Source organism: Tauraco erythrolophus, chromosome 8, assembly GCF_009769465.1.
Source record: "Tauraco erythrolophus isolate bTauEry1 chromosome 8, bTauEry1.pri, whole genome shotgun sequence".
NCBI classification, from domain to species: Eukaryota; Metazoa; Chordata; class Aves; order Musophagiformes; family Musophagidae; genus Tauraco; species Tauraco erythrolophus.
Window position 1 is genome coordinate 20,592,051 of NC_141472.1, and position 17,955 is coordinate 20,610,005.

The 17,955-nt window shown below is 38.7% G+C and overlaps 1 protein-coding gene across 2 annotated transcripts in view; it reads left to right on the plus strand.

The window, feature by feature from the left end:
- Nucleotides 1-3,062: 3,062 nt before the first annotated feature.
- Nucleotides 3,063-17,955, plus strand: part of OLA1 (Obg like ATPase 1) — a 104,666-nt gene continuing 89,773 nt past the window's right edge. The window contains exons 1-4 of one of the 2 annotated variants that reach the window (XM_086615542.1): nt 3,063-3,110; nt 3,430-3,530; nt 5,433-5,576; nt 15,574-15,701. In XM_086615542.1, the coding sequence (XP_086471668.1) occupies nt 3,430-3,530; nt 5,433-5,576; nt 15,574-15,701 (373 nt within the window). In that variant the 5' untranslated portion in view covers nt 3,063-3,110. Of the gene's footprint in view, nt 3,111-3,429; nt 3,531-4,839; nt 4,881-5,432; nt 5,577-15,573; nt 15,702-17,955 lie in introns of those variants that run through there. The other variant, XM_086615543.1, reaches the window with a different exon arrangement.

Sequence of the window (17,955 nt, forward strand, 5' to 3'; positions counted from 1 at the left end):
CAGAAAGTTTGTGGTCTTATCAATAGAGCTAGGCAAATCCATCCCTTACTGTTGCTGTGAAATAGTCTTGCATAACCCTACTTTCAGGATAAGTATGGATAAAAGTGGGATGTCTTGAACTTTAGAAGGGTGGAAAACTAAGGTGTGTTTATTCCATTCTTGAAGAGGAAATTAAATTTGGTTACTGAAGTTTTAATTTAGGAATGTGAAGGATGCAGGTGCTGCTCTGAAGTTATTTATAGATGTTTTCAGTTAATTTTAATATTTCTGAATGTTCATTGTAGTAATCCATTGGCTTCATTCAACAGCTAAGTAACTATATTTTAATCTGAGTTAGTTGGTTGATATTTTTTCCTCTTAAATGTATAGTGTTAGATTTTAAGACAGTAGAGAGACCATATAAGCATGTTACCAGCAAGAACTATGACTGATTATCACTATAGTAATAGAAAAGCTCTAAACGGATACATTTTTTTCCTCAACCATATTGTAAAATCTCATGTCACTGAAAAAAGTTCTAACAGCCATTTTCTACGTGTAATTCCAAATTAGGTTTAGTAAAAGTGTCCTTTCTTAGAAAAAAAAGAAAAAATATATTTTTTTTAATGTTCAAGATTATATTCCTTTCATTGTGACAGAGATGATATATAATCTGATGATACTCTCACCTTGACTCCTTCACTCTGGTGTTTTTCAAGTTTTGAGAATTTTATTTTATGGACTTAAAATAGGACATGCTGTAAGAACAGTTTTTACTGCCATCTCTCCTTCAATTTTCTTAGCAGGCAAACACTTGATGGTGCCTCTCTTTAATGGTTCAGAGAAGCGGAGCCTGAGTTAAAGAAAATGTCTTTAATTTTTTGAAGAGTCCTGGTTTGACTTCTATAACATTCCACAATTAAGTTTTCATAGATTCTAAATGTTTCATCTTTAATTCTTGCAATCTCTATTTTATTCCTACTTTATTATTTATTTAATTGCCATGTGAATTGTTATAAATAAATCCTAATGTGTTTACAATGGGATCCCCTTGTCCATATGCCATCTTTATAATATCCAGACAAGCACGAACAAAAATCTAGTAGTGTGCCTAACCGCCAGTTCTCCTTTGGATCCAAAAAGTATATAGATGCCCAGGGCGCTTTCTGGGCACTGTGTGTTTCACCTCTCCAGTGCTTCCCGCTCTGGTGCAGGATTGTTGGGTCAGGAAACAGAGGACCAGGAAATTTGAGCCCACATCTCTACTTGCAGTGAAGAGCGTTACTCTTTGTGCCTTGATGTTTCACTTTCATTTATGTTACTATTTCCACAAGGGTCCAAGTTCTTCTTCACAGTTTCCTTGCAAGCCATAATCATCTCAGAATGCTTTTGGAGCTCACGTTCACTAAAAAAGCCTCTATATAGAGAAGGACATCCTAAATAATAGCATCGCACATTTTGACAGGGCCAATTTAGGCTGAGAGAATTGTTGTTTTCTTCCTGAAGATGTATTTGTTTATTTTTGGCAAATTCTTTTAACAGAACTCACATGAAGTTAGATGAAAAAGGAATTCTTTTTCAGTTAAAATATTTTGAAAGACTCACAAAAGGAAACTGCACATATAGCTAAGGTAAGGATTTATATTCTTGGTAGTTTCTGAAGATAATGTTAGCGCAGATTCATGACAGAAGAAAGAATTGATCTAGACACATAATGCAGATAAGGTGCAATCTATTGACTCATATTAATTTAAAATCTTTTTTTTCTGTACAAATTATATAATCAAAATAATGCTATGCAAGGGAATTGGTGATCTTAATGACTCTTACAGCTGGTTAACTCTTCATTCTGTTTACAGATTAAAATTATATACTTGTTTGTTTGAAACAGAAAATCGAAAAAAATGTTTATTCCGAGAACTGTCAGTGTAGCCCCAAATTTACATGCTTTATTACCTAACACCTCCTAGAAATACTGACTTCTGAAATCCATCACTTCTTCCCAGAGCTGACCCGAGGGTCAAATCTAGCCCTGCGTCTGAAGACTGAATAAACAGGCTTTGCATTCCTGTGTTCTTCCTAGGGACAGCAAAATTGATTTTGCAGAGCCATTGCTGAAGCAGCAAAAATGCAGGTTAGTATAATAATGATCGCTCATTATGCTAAATTCCTGCTTACAGGTTAAATGGAACCCCTGTGTGGAGATAATTTTTTTAGCACAACTGTAAACTCCTGCAGATGCCTTTTACTTCCTCCGGCCCATTTTGGCAGATTCTGCTGGACAGGGCTCAGCACTCCTCTTCTGGAGGTGGAGATTGTACTCCTCAGCAGCAGCAGCTGTCTCTGAGGTTCTGCTCTCGCTCTCTCCCCAGCTCTGACTCACTGGGCCTGGGAAATTAAATCACTTTTCCTTGCGTCCCAGTTTTCTGTGCGGAAAGGATGAAAATATTCACTTTTGTACAGTAGCTGGGAGTCCTGACAGCACGTAACTAAGTTACTCTTACAAGCTGTTTGGGAAAACCCCCTGATGGCTCATTGCTCCACACCTAACATGTTTGTGGCTTATTCCCGCACTCCGTGCCTGCCGGGGAATCATGGAATCATAGAATGGTTTGGGTTGGAAGAGATTTAAAAGATCATCTAGTTCCAGCCCCCCTGCCATGGGCAGGGACACCCTAAGGAACCGCAAAGGAACCATCCCTCAGAGAAAGGGTTACACAGGACGGCTACAAGAGTAAACCTGAGCGAGTTTGTCACCTGGAGATAACCCAGCCAGGGAAGACCTCCTCCTACCCCTGCGGCAGGAGAGGGCGAGGAACCCTAGGAGGACGCTGCTTTTCCACACGGATCCCTCGGACTGGTTTCGCACCTCGGGTAGCCTCAGTTTGGTGGAGTTTTTGCCCCATCACCTTTTTTTTTGACTACGGATGCCGAGGCACGGCTTCGGAGGGGTTAAAGGAGGGAGGGAAGAGGAAATGGAGGGCGGCGCGGGCCGACCTTTCCCCTCGCGACGCTCCCGACCAATGGGCGGCTTCGGCCCCGCCTGTTCCGCCGGCGTGTCCGCGTGCGAGGGGCCGCTCGAGCCTCTTCCTCTCAGGCGGGGCCCGCGCAGCGCGGCTCCGTCAGCTGAGGTGAGGCGAGCCCGCCCGCCCGCGCTCCGTCTCTGTCTCTCCCCCCTCAGGCCTCACGTCGCTCCGCCGGGCTGTGGGGAGGGGGAGTGCGGTAGGGGAGCCGCCGGGACGGGGCTGAGGGGCTGCCGAGGCCTGGGAGGCGCCGCGCCTCCGGCTGGCAGCGCGGGGTGGGGGAAGGTGTTTTCTCCGCGGCCTTTTCCAGGCGGAGGCTCCGGGCGCTGCGCTCTGCTGGGAGCGTCTCTCGGTGAGGTGGAAGGGTGCGCGGCGGGACGCGGAGCTGTGGCGGGGGCGTTCAGCGTGCTCTGCTCTGTGCTTTCAGATGCCCCCGAAAAAGGGAGGCGAAGGGGTTAAGTCGCACCCGATCATCGGGAGGTTTGGGACGTCCCTGAAGATCGGGATCGTCGGGCTGCCGAACGTTGGGTAGGTGGTCAGGGGAGCGCGGGGCTGGGGGCCGGCGGCGGGGCGGGCCGGGCCGGGGCTCCTCGCTCTGCCGGAGTTTGTTGCTGCTCCAGGTGGAGTGACCTGACACAGTTGCTGGGTGAAGGTGGTTTCCTGTAGGTTCGTATACGAGCTGAGGGATACAATCCGTGTCGTTTTGGTCATCTTCAGCTTGGACTACTTATAGGTGGAGCCATGTAAGACACTCAGGTAGCGTGAGGCTGGTAATTACAAGTGTGGACGAGTAGTAGTGAAAAATGGAAAGAAAAAAAGTCTTAGCAATTGCTGTCTTATAAAATACTACGTCTTTGGATGAGGCTTTGGGCAACCTGGTGTAGTGGAGGGTTTCCCTGCCCATGGCAGGGGTGTTGGAACTAGATGATCTTTGAAGTCCCTTCCAACCCTAACCGTTCTGTGATTTTGCATTTGCTTACTTCCACTGTTGTTGCGTGTTTTTATGCAAATACATATGCACACATGCATGTGCATACAAATTCCTTTCATGTCATATTATTTTTGAGGAGATGATATGTGCAGGAAGGAGTTAATGATACCTTAAGTGTCATTAGCAGTGAAGAAGACTTCGATTCTTGAAACTTATTCCATTTGTGATGGAAAAGTTTTGTAAGTTACAGTTTGGGAGAGGTGATGGAAGATGAATCATTTTCTGTCATGCTTCTCATTGGTAGTTGTTAAGGCTTCTCAAAGGAGTTATACTTAAGGCACTTAAAAGGGATGATGGATTACCTGGAGGATATCTGTGTGAAACTATTGATATTAATTTGTGTTATAATTACTAAAAGAAGTTCTCAGCATTCTCAAACTTTAAATCTTTAAAAAATTAGAGGAAAAGTCTTTGAGCGTGTCTCAGAACTGTAAGTACTACTTTCTTGTCTTTTCATTATAACTTATTTTATTTTTCAGGGTGTAGATAAGTTGCACACCAGAAAGCAAATAATTAGCAGTAACATTGTATATAACATGGGGCAAATAGTATTTGCAGTTAGGTTCTGATGTAGCTTTCAAAGAAAACCATGACTGACTTTTTAGCATTTTGGCTGTATGCAAGGCAGCTTTCAGATTTTTTTTTTTCCAGTGGCTGAGAAGTTATGTGAAATTAAAAAAAAAAAAAAAAAAAAATCCAGAATATTTATGGTAGAAGATTGAGGAGTTGAACTTTCTCTTAGCAATAACTCAATAATTTTTCTCTTTTGGTTTAATAAATGCTAGCTAATAAGATAATCTGCTGCTTGGTTTGAAAATATTCTTTTTTCCTTGATACCACTTGCAGGTTTTTTTCCATTGACATTTAACAAGGATGAAAAATGTTTGGTAAGGTAGAGCTGTCTAGATCATATGCACAAAAGATTACTTGTAATTGATTAACTGGTGTGTTTTGCTTTCTGTGCCTCTTTTTTCTCTTTTGATTATCGACTTTTATCACTTAGATACTGACGTCATGTTAAAATGTAAATAAATCTGAAGAAACAGTACAGTTGTGGAAAGAGCTGGTGAGTCTTGGCAGAATAAGTTTCAAACATCCTTACCAGTTTCTTTCTTTGTGCTTGAGGAAAATGAGTGGTGGCCAGTAAAGCTGTGCTTTGCTTTTGACTTAAAATGTCTTTGCTGACTGACATGTGCAATATAGTCACTTAAGGGAATTTTCAAGGGCAGGAAAGAGAGGTAAACATCATTGAGGTTCCATGGGACGCTCCGTGTGCATATTTGAAAGTGTCTTGCGCTAGAATCAGGGCAATGGTCACTTGTTGAAGCAAAGGGAAAGTTCAGTATTGCTTTTAGGTTGGAATAAGATGTGTTTCTATCCAGCCCTTTTAAATGCTTCTAATTTGAACTTCTTTAAGAATGTGTGTATTTCATTTATAGGAAATCGACATTTTTCAATGTGTTAACAAAGAGTCAAGCAGCAGCAGAAAACTTTCCTTTCTGTACTATTGATCCAAATGAGAGTCGAGTACCTGTGCCAGATGACAGATTTGACTTCCTATGCCAGTACCACAAACCTCCAAGGTAACTCAGTTTCTTAATATTTTTCTTCAGTTAAGCTACCGAATTAGTATTACTGAACCCAAAGTTTTCATAGAAGTTTAATGCAACTATAGTGTCTTTAAGCCTTTACTTACATCCGTTTTAGAATGTGAAATTATGTATATATACCTGGATTATACCTCCCCCCCAATATGACCTTCATGGTATGAGAATGAGAAATCCAGGAGCTGCTAGTTGTTGCTCAGCACCGTTTGGTGCTTGGTGTTCCTGTCTTTGAAGGTAGTGGCTCCCAGGTGACTTGGAGGATGATCTGAAGAGATTTGGAAAATGAACAGTAGTGAACATAGCTAATGTGTCATGGGATTACTCACTTGTAAAATTTCCACCCGGTATTTTGTATTGTTCAGAATATTTTTTTATGCTGTAGTAGCCAAACAAATGTCTATCAATGTACCTGTGTCCTCAGTCTTTTGATGGTAAGTTTTATGAGCAGCCTTTTTTCCCTGACTTTCCTTTTTTCCTCCCCTTTTTATAGGCTCTCCTACTTGTAACCTGGTATATTCAGGGATATTCCTACAATATGTCTCTCTAATTGTTTTCTTATTCTAGGGATGTATTAATTTTGTCACATCAATGGTTTTTGGTGTTAACCATTTCTGTAATCTGCCCTATATGTTCAGTGTGGGAACAGAATTTTTGCTTGAACAGCAGAACTTAAGGTGCTTTCAGAAGACAGAAACTTAAATAGACACTTACGGCTTGTTAATTTCGGTTTGCAGCTACTTGCAGAGGTACCTTGAATAAAGCGAGTGTACATAAATCTTAGGGCAAATTAGCCTAGACCTCTGTGCTTTTGTGCAACAGTTGGCCCTCAGTTTTAGAGTCAAATCACACCCACAGTTAAAAAAGATTGATTAGTCACTGATAAAAAATTCATTTGTTAGCTTAATTTTCAAGTTCAAACAAGTTGCTTCTGTCTGTAATTCCTGTGCACTTTTCAAATACTGAAAATGCATTAATATGGAGCTGTTTGTTTAAGTGGATCGTTATAACATGTTACCTTGTTTTTCCTGCTCAAGTGAGCATTAAGCATACTTGTTACTCTATGGATCATAAGACAAAACTCTGCTGAATTTGACACACAACTTTGTTCATTGTGCAGAGATAATGGTGCGGCTTTAAGTTTTGTTGACAAATTCGTTCTAAATTGTAGTGTTATTGCTGCGTTGGCCGCATCAGTAATACCTTTTTCTTCTCTCTTAGTTATGACTAGCTACTTCTAAATTAATAGTTGAAGTGACAAAGAGATTATTACCTCTCCCCTCATCCTGCCTTTGGCTATCTGTCCTTACAAGGAGTGCTAAGATTGTAAATACTGGTATGCATGTTCTCCAACTTGCAAACTCTCTCTCTGGAAAAAAATCACCCTTAAATATTAATGAAAGTAGTATATTAACTGAATCTGTATTCAGTAAATATACTGAATTGCGTAATAAGATGGATATAAATAGTAAATCAGCTTTCATTTGAATGGTCTTTTGACTTTAAGAGAGTATTTGTTACTTAAAATCAATGGATGTGGGGATTAGCAGATAGTCATAGCTCCTGAGTTCACTTATGCTGCTTGTATGATTCCACTATTTCACTATACAAGTAATAAAGCAGTGATAATTCAGTAGCACAGTAAACTAAGGTCACTCTTCCTTGGGCTGTTTGTGCTTGTCTGTCTGAGACTAGCTCAGGAAGAGAAAGCTGTGGTCATTAAGATGCACAACTGAATTGTAGTTTAAATTCCTAAATTTCTCTTGTGTAGTCTTGATTTTGTTCTTCATCTTTGTGGTACGTTCTGTGTTAATTTTCTACTTGTTTGGATTAGTAGATGTAATCAATCTGTGCACAAAGAATGTTTTGTAAACAGTGAGTTCTACTTAAATTAGGCTTTTGTCTATCCTCAAGATTTTGTCTTATAAAATCTAAAGCATTTGGGTTTTTATTTCCCATATGTTACACTTAGTCATCACATAATTGCAGTCATTGTTGGGAGGTGAGGGCGGAAAAAAAAAAGGGGACTTTGTCTTAGCTAAAATAATGTATGACGGGCCAAAGTGATGTTGTCTTGATGCCTACTGTGAGCGAGGGAAGGAAGGAGTGGGACTGGGCCAGGCTGGCAGTTGCTGTCTGTCACGCTGAGCTGGGATTACTGCTGCTGCTGCAAAGAGACGGGCTCTATTGCCAGGCTATTGCTCATATGAGTTTGTGGCCATTCTGCCACAGGAGGAAGAGTTAGGCTCTTCAGGTACCGTTTGTTGCTTGAAAATCTGTTCCTATCTCCAAAAGAAAAAAGCATCAGCATGGATGGGAGTGGTGTGCAGTTGCTTGCTAGCCCATGCTGGAAGCCAACTGGTATTACTTAATTGGAAATGTAAGTGTTTGTAAATGAAATCATGTAGGCGACAGTTTAGAGACTATTATGTGAAGGTAGATCTGTACTTAATAGATTAAGGTACGCTGCCAGAACTTAGAGCCTGTGCTTTTTTTTCTTTCTGCAGCAGTGGATGATGTATATGACTGTTTACAATAAATAAGTTCAGTGATGTAGACTGTACACAGAAGGTGGACTCCAAGAACTTCCAGCAAAAATTGCTATGTCACTGCCGAATAAATTAGATGAGCAAATTTCCTGGAGCTTTAGTGTTACCTGTGGCTCACTTTCTAGTGTGAATGAAATTGTGGATATTAAAAAAAGATGAGACCTTAATATATTAAAGTTAATTCTGAATGCTTGTTATTTTAAGGTCTTAGTTTATATCCTGTTACTAACTTAATTTATGTATTTAAACTACTTGTTTGTTTTAAATTTTATACAATTTTCAGTGAAAACTCCTATTTGTTACATTGTGCCAACACATAGCCTTTTCAGAAAGGAAAGACTGTTGGCTCTTTATTTTATTGTCTTCCTACCCCTGTTCGCCCATGGGTATTTTCAGGCGAGTTTTGCAACGTGTCTACTTTCAGGCAAGATTTGACAGACTAATTTTTTAATTAGTTCCAGTTTAGCAATTGGAAAGAGAATATTTTCTTTGAACTGATTCACTTCAGCAGGAACTAAAGGAAAAAGGTGTATTTCTGCCCTCCCCTCACCATGAATCTTAAGCAGGTAGCAGAGGATGAGATCCGCTAATTCTAAAATGGAAGAGATGTTCTTCTCAGCAGATAGCTCCTGCCTTGAAAATTGGGACTTGGAAGCCAGAAGCAGTTGATCTGTTAACTGCAGTTAATGTTTGAACAGGACATTTTGTGTTTAGAAGTGATGGGTTTCTTACAGAAGAACTGTGTGTGTAGCACACTAGAGAAATTCTAGTAACTTAATAAAAGCTTTAATAATGCTTGTGCTTTTTTGTTCTAAATTTCATTGAGATGCTACTTAATCACCTTAAGCCTAAAAATATTTCTTTAGTCTAAGTGTGTCTGATGTCATTTGGACAAGTGATTTGTGTCATAACTCGCAATATCTTGAAAGCCTCCGAGCATATGTACCCACCACGCTCGGGCTGTATGGTGCTGCCTACTACCACAGCTGTGCCTGACCAGGTGCTGTGTCTCAGTAGTGACGTTTGATTCAAGCCTCAGAATGATTTTGAGTGAGGTCTGGTGGAAACTGCTATTTCCTCTTTTTTTTTTTTTTTTTAATTTTGTGCCTCAAATAATCTCCTCTCTGTAATTATTTGCATTCTTTCTTTTTTAAGCTGTGTGATTGAACTATAATACTCAGGTAGAATCACTGTAACCCTAAGATATGTTTTAATTGTAAATAGTTAAAATTGAAGGCCGGTATTGGCTGATAGTAATCAACCTGTGTGAAAACATTAATTAAAAAAGTGATTTTTAAAGTCTATGTTTCTGCTTCTTCCTCTGGTTAAAATCAAATGAGATTATAAACAGGAGTGAGTAAAATGTAAGTGTAGTTTGGTTCATCCTTTCTCAAGTTATCAGTATTCATTTAATTCCTTGTTTGTTCGCACCCGTAAGCGGGTACGTTGCCTTACACGTATGTGTTCACATAACACTGTACTTATTGCAACCACAAACGTTTCTATTTAACTTAGATGGGTTTTAATCTATCTTGGGTGTCTTTTTCAAACTTCGATTTTAAAGCAATCCTGGTTATCTCACAGAAGGATAATGTGTAAAGTGAACTACTCTTCTTCAGCTCTAGCACAGTCCAGCATCCTTCAGGATCCCTGTCCTTTTTGTCAGCAAATTGCTTTGGTTTATTCTGTTGTAGATCATTAAAATTCATGCATTCGGATCTTTAGTGCTCAAACGATGGTTACTGAGCTAAACCTGAATAATTTCCATTGTTGTCTAGGTCATGAAAATCCTGTGTAATGTTAAGTAAAACATTACTTAACTCTTGAACTTTCTGTAGGGTAGCATACTCACATACTTGATAAAAGTTTTGAAGTCAAAATTATGTAATCAGTTGGTGGAAAGTACTACTTAGAAAACAGATCAGCAGGGGGACTTTTTGAATGACATTATGTGAGACTTCCCCTAGGTTTAAAAGGAGCATCCACGTAAATGAAAACCACCTGTAATTCCAGAGTGAAACACGAATAACTTAGCTGGATGTTACTGGTATATCAGCATCTATAAGAGAACCCCATTTTTTACAGAAAACAACTGAAAATTGGCAAGTGTATCCTGTTGTTAATGTGCCTCTTTACTGCCTTTGCCTGCTCTTCAGTTAGTTCTGAGCCTGTGTAAATCAACTTGGCTGTGATGCTTGTTCTAGCATTGCAGATGAGTAATATGCCGGCAGTGAAAGAAAGACCTTAAGTAGTGGTGACTTGAGCCATCTTTTCTGCCTGGTGGGAGAAGGCAAAATTTAATTAATTGTATTTTGTTGGTGTAATAACTTCCTGAATAGCTTGAGAATGCAGGCATTTGATATACACAGGACACTGAGTATGTGTCTTAATCCATATTGAATCTTTTACCTTTTTATAGTACATGTAAATGAAACTTAATTAGCAGATTTTTCACTTCTGGTTCATGTGCTGTTAAGTTCAAGTCCTATTTGTCAATACCATGAATAAAATGCTATTAATGAAATTGTTCTTGCATAGAAATGATCAGAGTTCATCTGCAGTACCTAGTTCTTCAGAAGCAGATTCCTTTAATCACCCTGTGAGGTATTTGGCTGACATTGGTCAAAAACTACCTGCAAGATGGACTGCAGAAGCTGTAATAGGGAGTACAGTCCCCTGGAAGAGGGAGGGCATGTTTGGAAATGAACCAAAATAGTAGTGAGGACAGACTGAGAGTTGAATGGCTTTCTAAGAAGTTGTCACAATATACATGTTCTCCTTCTATGTTGCTGCTTTTACTTCAGATCATTTGCGAACTCTTAATGGATGACTCCTACTTAAGTTATGTGAATTTTCGGGAAGGAAAAAGTTTCCTTTTTCTAACAGATTTCAAATAACAACTGTTAAAGGCCTGTGCTGGAAGCCTGTTCCAGCCAGTGCTGGAAGCAGGAGATGAGTACCATGTTTGACTTGATGGCAGGAGAAAAGAGGAGCTGCATGTTTTTCCCTAATACTGAAGAATCTGGCCTTTTTGATATGTGGGACCTAGGATCAGGTAGCCTTTTGAGTTAAGAGAAATTTCTTGAACTATTCAAGAAATTAATAAAAAGCAAGTGTGTTATGAGAATTATCAGCTAGGCTTACTGGAAAATTGCTGCATTTTGAACTTAGTTGAAGCTGTAATATGGCTATCCAGGGTTTCCTGGTGGATATGACAGATTTCAGTAAACTGTAGTAAATACGGCAGAGAAATTATTGGAGTGTTGTTTTCATTAGAGAAGTACATTGTGGAAACCTAGAATAATAAAAACCCAGGGAGAGAAAGAGCATTTTGATTATGCTGTGTCAATCTAAGTCAAAGCTTCAGGTGTATGCTGCCTGCAAGGTTTCTCAACTAAACAATTACTTGTGGAAACTCGAGAAATAAATGTATGCCTCTTCCCCTCAAATTTTGGCAAAAAAAACTGTATGCACAACAAGTTGCAGATACTGTGTGTGTGTATTATAAAAGAAAAAAGGTAACCGGTTGCATTGTACTGTTCAATACTGCTATATTGGATGAAGAGATCGGGTAAAGAAACTCCTCTTGCCTGTTTAAATAACTTTTGGACAGAAGTTTGAAACAAAGTTGGTGAGAAATAGGCCTCCCCCTTCAAAATGCATAACCCTGTGGATGCACAAGTGTCTTGTTCCTGAGTAAATACCCTAACCACTGGACCACAAAACTGTGCTTTCTTTGGCCCGGTGAGCCTCGTGCTCTTTGTTGCTTGTACAAGTGAAGGTAGTACGTTAATGCCAAAACGCTGCTGCTGTATTTCTAAGTGAGGCAAAAAAAAAATCCTTGCTCAAGTATTACACTGATGCGTAAAATACAGAGATACTTCCGGATTTGGTAGTCTGTTTCACATTATAAATTCCTGTGACATGCTTTATGGTGGATTGGTGTTGCACTGATTTGTACGAATGATCAGTTAATGCCACCTGTTCCTGATGATCATTTGAGGCTCAGTGACATTATGCTAATGCTGACTAACGAATCTTAAGAAATGGAAATTAATATGTTTAGAGGAGGGGAAAAAAAAAAAAAAGAACAATCCAGTTAAGCTGCCTACATTTAAAAGGACTAAACCACTCGAGATATATGGTGTTTTTCTCCCATTGCTTGCAGTGTTTTCTGTTTATTTAATTTCATAATGTTTATGCTTTGTTCTTCAGAGCCTAGGCAAGTGTGACTAGTTTGTGCCTTTGCTTTTCTCCAAATTCATCTTTCTATGATGAAATAGAGATTTAGGCCTAGGAAAGGGACTGCCAAGAGTGGGGATTACTTTATTTTCCTTGAAATGTTAACTTTGTGATAACCAAGGTGAAGGTGAGAAAATATCCTGGAAACCAGGATGCTGGTCTTCAAAGGTCTGTTGCTCTGTATTAGTCAATTGTGAAATAAATGTGCTGGGGGTTTCTTTCCATTGTCTAGCAAATGAGGTTGACCCTGGTGGGTGATAGAGTGGTCCATCTGCATATGAAGGTATGTGACTTGCTCTAATGTGGCATCTTTGTAGAGAAAGTGTGAATTCTTCTGATGGCTGGCCAGGAAGTTAATCCTTCCAGAATGATGAGAGGGGAGCATGGGCAAAGTTTCTAACGGCACCTTTGTTTTTCCTAAAATGCCGTTTAAAATGACAATGGAGAAGTGCTTTAAAGAGTGGCCTTTTTTTACCTTGCTGTTGACTTACGTATCAACAAGCAAAGAATTATAACTATTCTGACTGGGAAGTTACTGCTGTTTCTTCTGAGGTATGTATTAGCTTTTCGGTTGTGTCAGGCAAAAGGGGTTAGGGGGTCAATGCGTTAATAAAATTACTTTTTTCTGTCTTGAGAATGTGCGTTACTCTTGGTGGTAGTGTGTTAAACTTAAGGGTTTGCTGTTTCCATTTCAGTTTATGTACGGGTAATTAAAAAAAAAAATAGCTTGCTAAGAAAATAGTAGTGGGACAAACTATGACGTTTTCAAAGTTTGTTTACTCACAATGAACTTATATTCATGTTCTTTCTACTGCATTCAGCAGCATCAGCTTGCAGTACACAGCATCTGTCTTCCTGAGGATGGGTCCTTCTTTTCATGGGCCTAGTGAAGTTTAAATCCAAAAGTCAACATATTGTGTTCCTGAATTTAAGTAACTTATGCAATGTTGTAAATATTTTTGTATTTTTCTAAAACTCACTCTTCTGGGTATCATGTTCTATTTATGCCTGTTTCTAAGCACATAACAAAGGTATTAATGACATGAGTTCCTAATTTATTACGCCCAACAGGCTTAGTGATACTTTGAACTTTACCCTGATCAAGAAGAATATTTTATCCAGATCTTGTATTGTGAAATTAGTTTACTTAAAAGCAATATTTTTTCTTGGGAAGTGTTAGAGGAAGATTGAAAACAAAACCAGGATCAGATCTTTGGCTTTTAGGTTCACCACGCTTCCAGAAATACTGATGTTGCATACTAAGACAAACTAATGAGATCATCTCTTCCCAAATTAGGGAGTTCATTTTAAGTGAGGCAGCACATCTGCTAATATTAAACTATGTGTTGTGTTATCTGCAGTTGAATGGAAGTGAGATAGCACTAAAAAAAAAGTTGAAAATGTGTTTTGTTCTACCTAAGCCCATTGCTCTAAGCAGAGACAATGGTCCACAGATTTCTTTTAACTACAGGTTTTTCTGTTTGGGCCATAGCTGCCATACCAGACATCAGGATAAGAAGAGAAGAATGATTTTCTGATGCTAGTGAAGTTTTCTGCTGTTACAGATTTGACAGATGTCATGCTGTCGAATATTTCAATATTTGGAAAACCAAATACATTTATCAGCAAGCTGTCTCACTAATAAAAATAAAGCTCAGTTTGGGCTGTGGGCAATAGAGACTTCAGAAACGTAATGCTGTTCAGAGAAGGTTTCTTTACTGGGTTAGCTAGGGCGTCTCTGGCCAGGTCACCTCAGGCACTCGTTCACACCGATGTGGTTGCTTCTGTCTGTGAGCAGCGCTGCAATGGTAGGTCTTTGAAAAAGGCATCTTAAGGTAGTCCACAGAATTTATGTCTTTAGATTTGAATCTCATGTGGAAGAGCACTTACCATAAAAGAAAGCTTTTTACGGCCTTATAGACTGGCACTGTATGCTTACGCAGACTTGGTAGCGTAAGTCACACCCTTCTCGTCGTTACCAAAGCTATGGATTTGAGTGTTTTCCATTAGACTCGCTGTCAGTAAAATACTGAACTGGTATGTTAATCTTAGCGTAGTGCTAATGAAATACGCTGGTAATTTAAAGTGTTTGATGGAAATTAAGTAGTGTTCCAGTTCTTTATTTTGAAGGCATCAAGTTGGAGATCTCTGACTATGGTATGTGGTTTCTGGTCTTTTGCAAATGAGAGATTTGCAGCATTTCAGTGTGGTTCTGTGTCTGCCACTGTTGATGATGGTGTTGAAATTTGCACAGACCATATGAAGGTGCTTTTAGTCAACACCTTGTCACAAAGTTTTAGTTTTGTTTTTTTTCTTGACTCGAGTGGATTTTGAGAAGTAATTTGCTTTAGAAGTAACAAGAAGATTTAGAAGTAGTTTGCTAATACCTGAAAAGATTAATGCCCATTAAGTTATTTGCTCATTTTGAAACAACTTGAGAATCTGCAGAGCATAAATGGTTTGCAGTTTGTAAGTGGTCATATGCATTTCCCATAGCTCTAAAAGCTTTTTTCCATTTTTTGTAAGCTAATTTGAACTTCATGACTATTCTGTTGTTGCTATATAAAATGTCTTGTAGACACATCTGCTAACCCATTGCTGTTAACTATGGTGGAAAACATCACAGCTGTTGACATGATAATGCCAGCATCATCTTAACTTGTTTTCTGCTTTCTTTCAAATTGTTTGTGTGATCCTGGTCACTGCTAGTTTTAATCACCGTTGTATTAAAAAAAATGCTCTTGTCTTCTGAGAAAGTTGCTTAACTTACTGAACTAAAGGGTTAGGTTAGAGGTCTGCCATAGCGGAGTGCGACGGCCATTTGCATGTCTTAACCCTTTAGTACTATGAAAGCTGCTTATTACAGATGACAGGCTCCATGCCTCAGTTTTCCAGGCCTGTTCAATTGTCCATATAGTTGTCAGTATGATTTCACATTTAGAAACTGGTTTACTTCACTTTACATTAATAATGACAGAGAAATGAAGGAATGGTTGATGTTTTACATGAGAGGGGGGAATCTTGTTTTTTATACATTGCATGCTAAATAAGGAAGAAAGCTACTGTCATGTATAACTTGTTCTAGAAAAAAGAAACATTGGATTTTCATGTTCTGAATTTGTTTCTGTGCCAAAAATTTTGGCTGATATGCTTCAGTAATGAAACTTTTAACTTTTGTATTTCAGCAAAATTCCAGCCTTTCTGAATGTGGTGGATATTGCTGGCCTTGTGAAAGGAGCCCACACTGGCCAAGGCTTAGGAAATTCCTTCTTGTCTCATATTAACGCCTGTGATGGGATCTTTCACCTGATGCGTATGTAAACTTATTTTTATGTTCTCTGTATAGCTTAAGGACAGCAATGTACTCTAATTAAGACCTGGAACAAATATCCATTACAGCTTTAACTTTCCCATTCAATTAAAAGTAAATCAGGTTTTGAGTCTTTCCAACCAAGAAAATCCCCATCCTCTGCTATCTAACAGATACGTCTTTCTTCATTGGCATTGTGCTGAAGACTTAAAAAAGAACTGGATTTTTGGAAGTCTGCAGTAATGGTTTGTAGTTTTCTTCTGCCAGCAGTGCATGGCACTTGATTTGTTTAGTTTTATAAAGGAGAAGGAATGGAATGTGGTAACAAAAGGCTAAATTGGAAGTAGAAAACGAAAACGTAGAGTTAGTAGCAGACTATTATAGGGTTCTGTTCCTCACAGGGCAAACCTCACTTTCCTTTTCCTGATTTCTATGTGACTTATCATAGAATTATGTGGGTTGGAAGGGACCTTGAAGATCATCTAGTTCCAACCTCCCTCCCATGGACAGGGACACCTTCCACTTATCTCAAGACTTATTTTATGAGTCTTGAAACCTCCCCACTCCCATGTCTGTGATTCTGAACGTTTCTCAGTTAGACCAAGGGCTCTGATGTTCTGTCTTTCATCACCTATTACCACAATACAGAGCTGGCCCTTCAGAGTCATATTAACAGCACTTACAAACTTGGCCCTTAAAAGTTTGCTGAAAGCTCGTGTTGGTTTGCAATACACTGAGTGTCGAAAAAGGCTTCTGGTCTGAAAAGATTGAGCTTAATGATGTTTGTGCAGATTTGAGGAAACTGGATGCCTTTGTTGCTGTATTTGGTTGGCCATTATTATACAGTGAGTGATGAAAAAATAGAACAATAAAAAGTATTTCTGTTTTCTTTTGTTTGTTTATTTGGTGATTGGAGCAAAAATTTTTTTGTGGGCAATGTGTTTCTAAAACAAAACCTAAAGACATGGAATATTACTATCTGACAGTACTAATTTAGATGCTTAGAACCAGTGTTCCCACGAGCTTGTTTTTGAAGCATATTTATACAGAGCAGTGAACTGATGTGCCTCTACAGTCCGTGTGATGGGTGAATAGGTAAGCCTGCTGCCTCAGTCACGTGCCATTTATTATGCGTCAAGAATACCTGGACACTGATTTGGTGCAGAGTGCTAGTACTGTGTTTTCAATCAAGTGAGACAAACTTTATGGGGAAAGTTGTTATGTTCTTAGACTTACACTGTTAAAAATAAGATGTGCTTTTGGGAACACTGGCTTTTTTTAAGGTCTTCTAGTACCTGGAAGCCATCTATAACTGCATGTGTGGAGCATTACTTCTACTTTGAAAACTTGGCCTTATTTGTGTTTTATATCTATTTGTTCTATTTTCTGTTAAAGTCATTTGGGGCATGCCTTCAGTAGAATAGAAAACTATGGGCTATTGATTTTAGCTAAGCAGTTAGTAATATTTTAAAGTAAGACGTTTTGAAGAGGTGAGGCCAGATCCTTACTGGGTAGAGTGAAGTAAGTCTTTTGAACTTGTGCATCATTTTAGGAACTAGTTCAATATGTGAAGGCTGTACGGATACATAGGCGTATTTTAAATATTTGTAACTACCCAAAAAACATTGCTACAGTGTCCCTAGAAAAAAAGGGGGATCAGTTTCCCCAAATCCATTGCAATTCTGGGATTGTAGTTACTGTTTTGCTTGGTGTCAATTGAGAACAAGTGATAAACTCTTTATACTTGCTGTGTTTTGATACTTGGATGATAAATGCTTTTAAGGAACAGGTTGATATAATAGCCAGTGGAGAAGATGCTTTTTAATTTATATGTTGAATAATCCTAAGCATTTGTTTCAGGTAGTTATTATAAAGTTTAACACCACTTGTATTTTTCTTTGGGGACTGAAAGAGGAATGAGACTATTGTTGTGGGTTTTTAAACCATTTGGATTCTTACTTTTTATTAACATCTATTTTTTTCTAATCTAGTCTTGAATTTACTTGTTTTAGTTTCTTTCAAGGGTTCTGAAATGTAATGATTGTGAAATGATTGTTGCTGTTTTTCTTCTTTGGGAGCAAAAGAGATAACGGAATCACTTTTTAAATAGCACTTTTTAATTTTTCTTTTTAAAAACTTAACCCTGCCTCCGGTGCTGCTCTTGCTACATGTAGAACGCAAGCTAGTGATGAACTGAAGTAGAAATCCTGTGTGTTGATTGTCCAATAAACACAAAGATCTTTCAAAATACTACTTA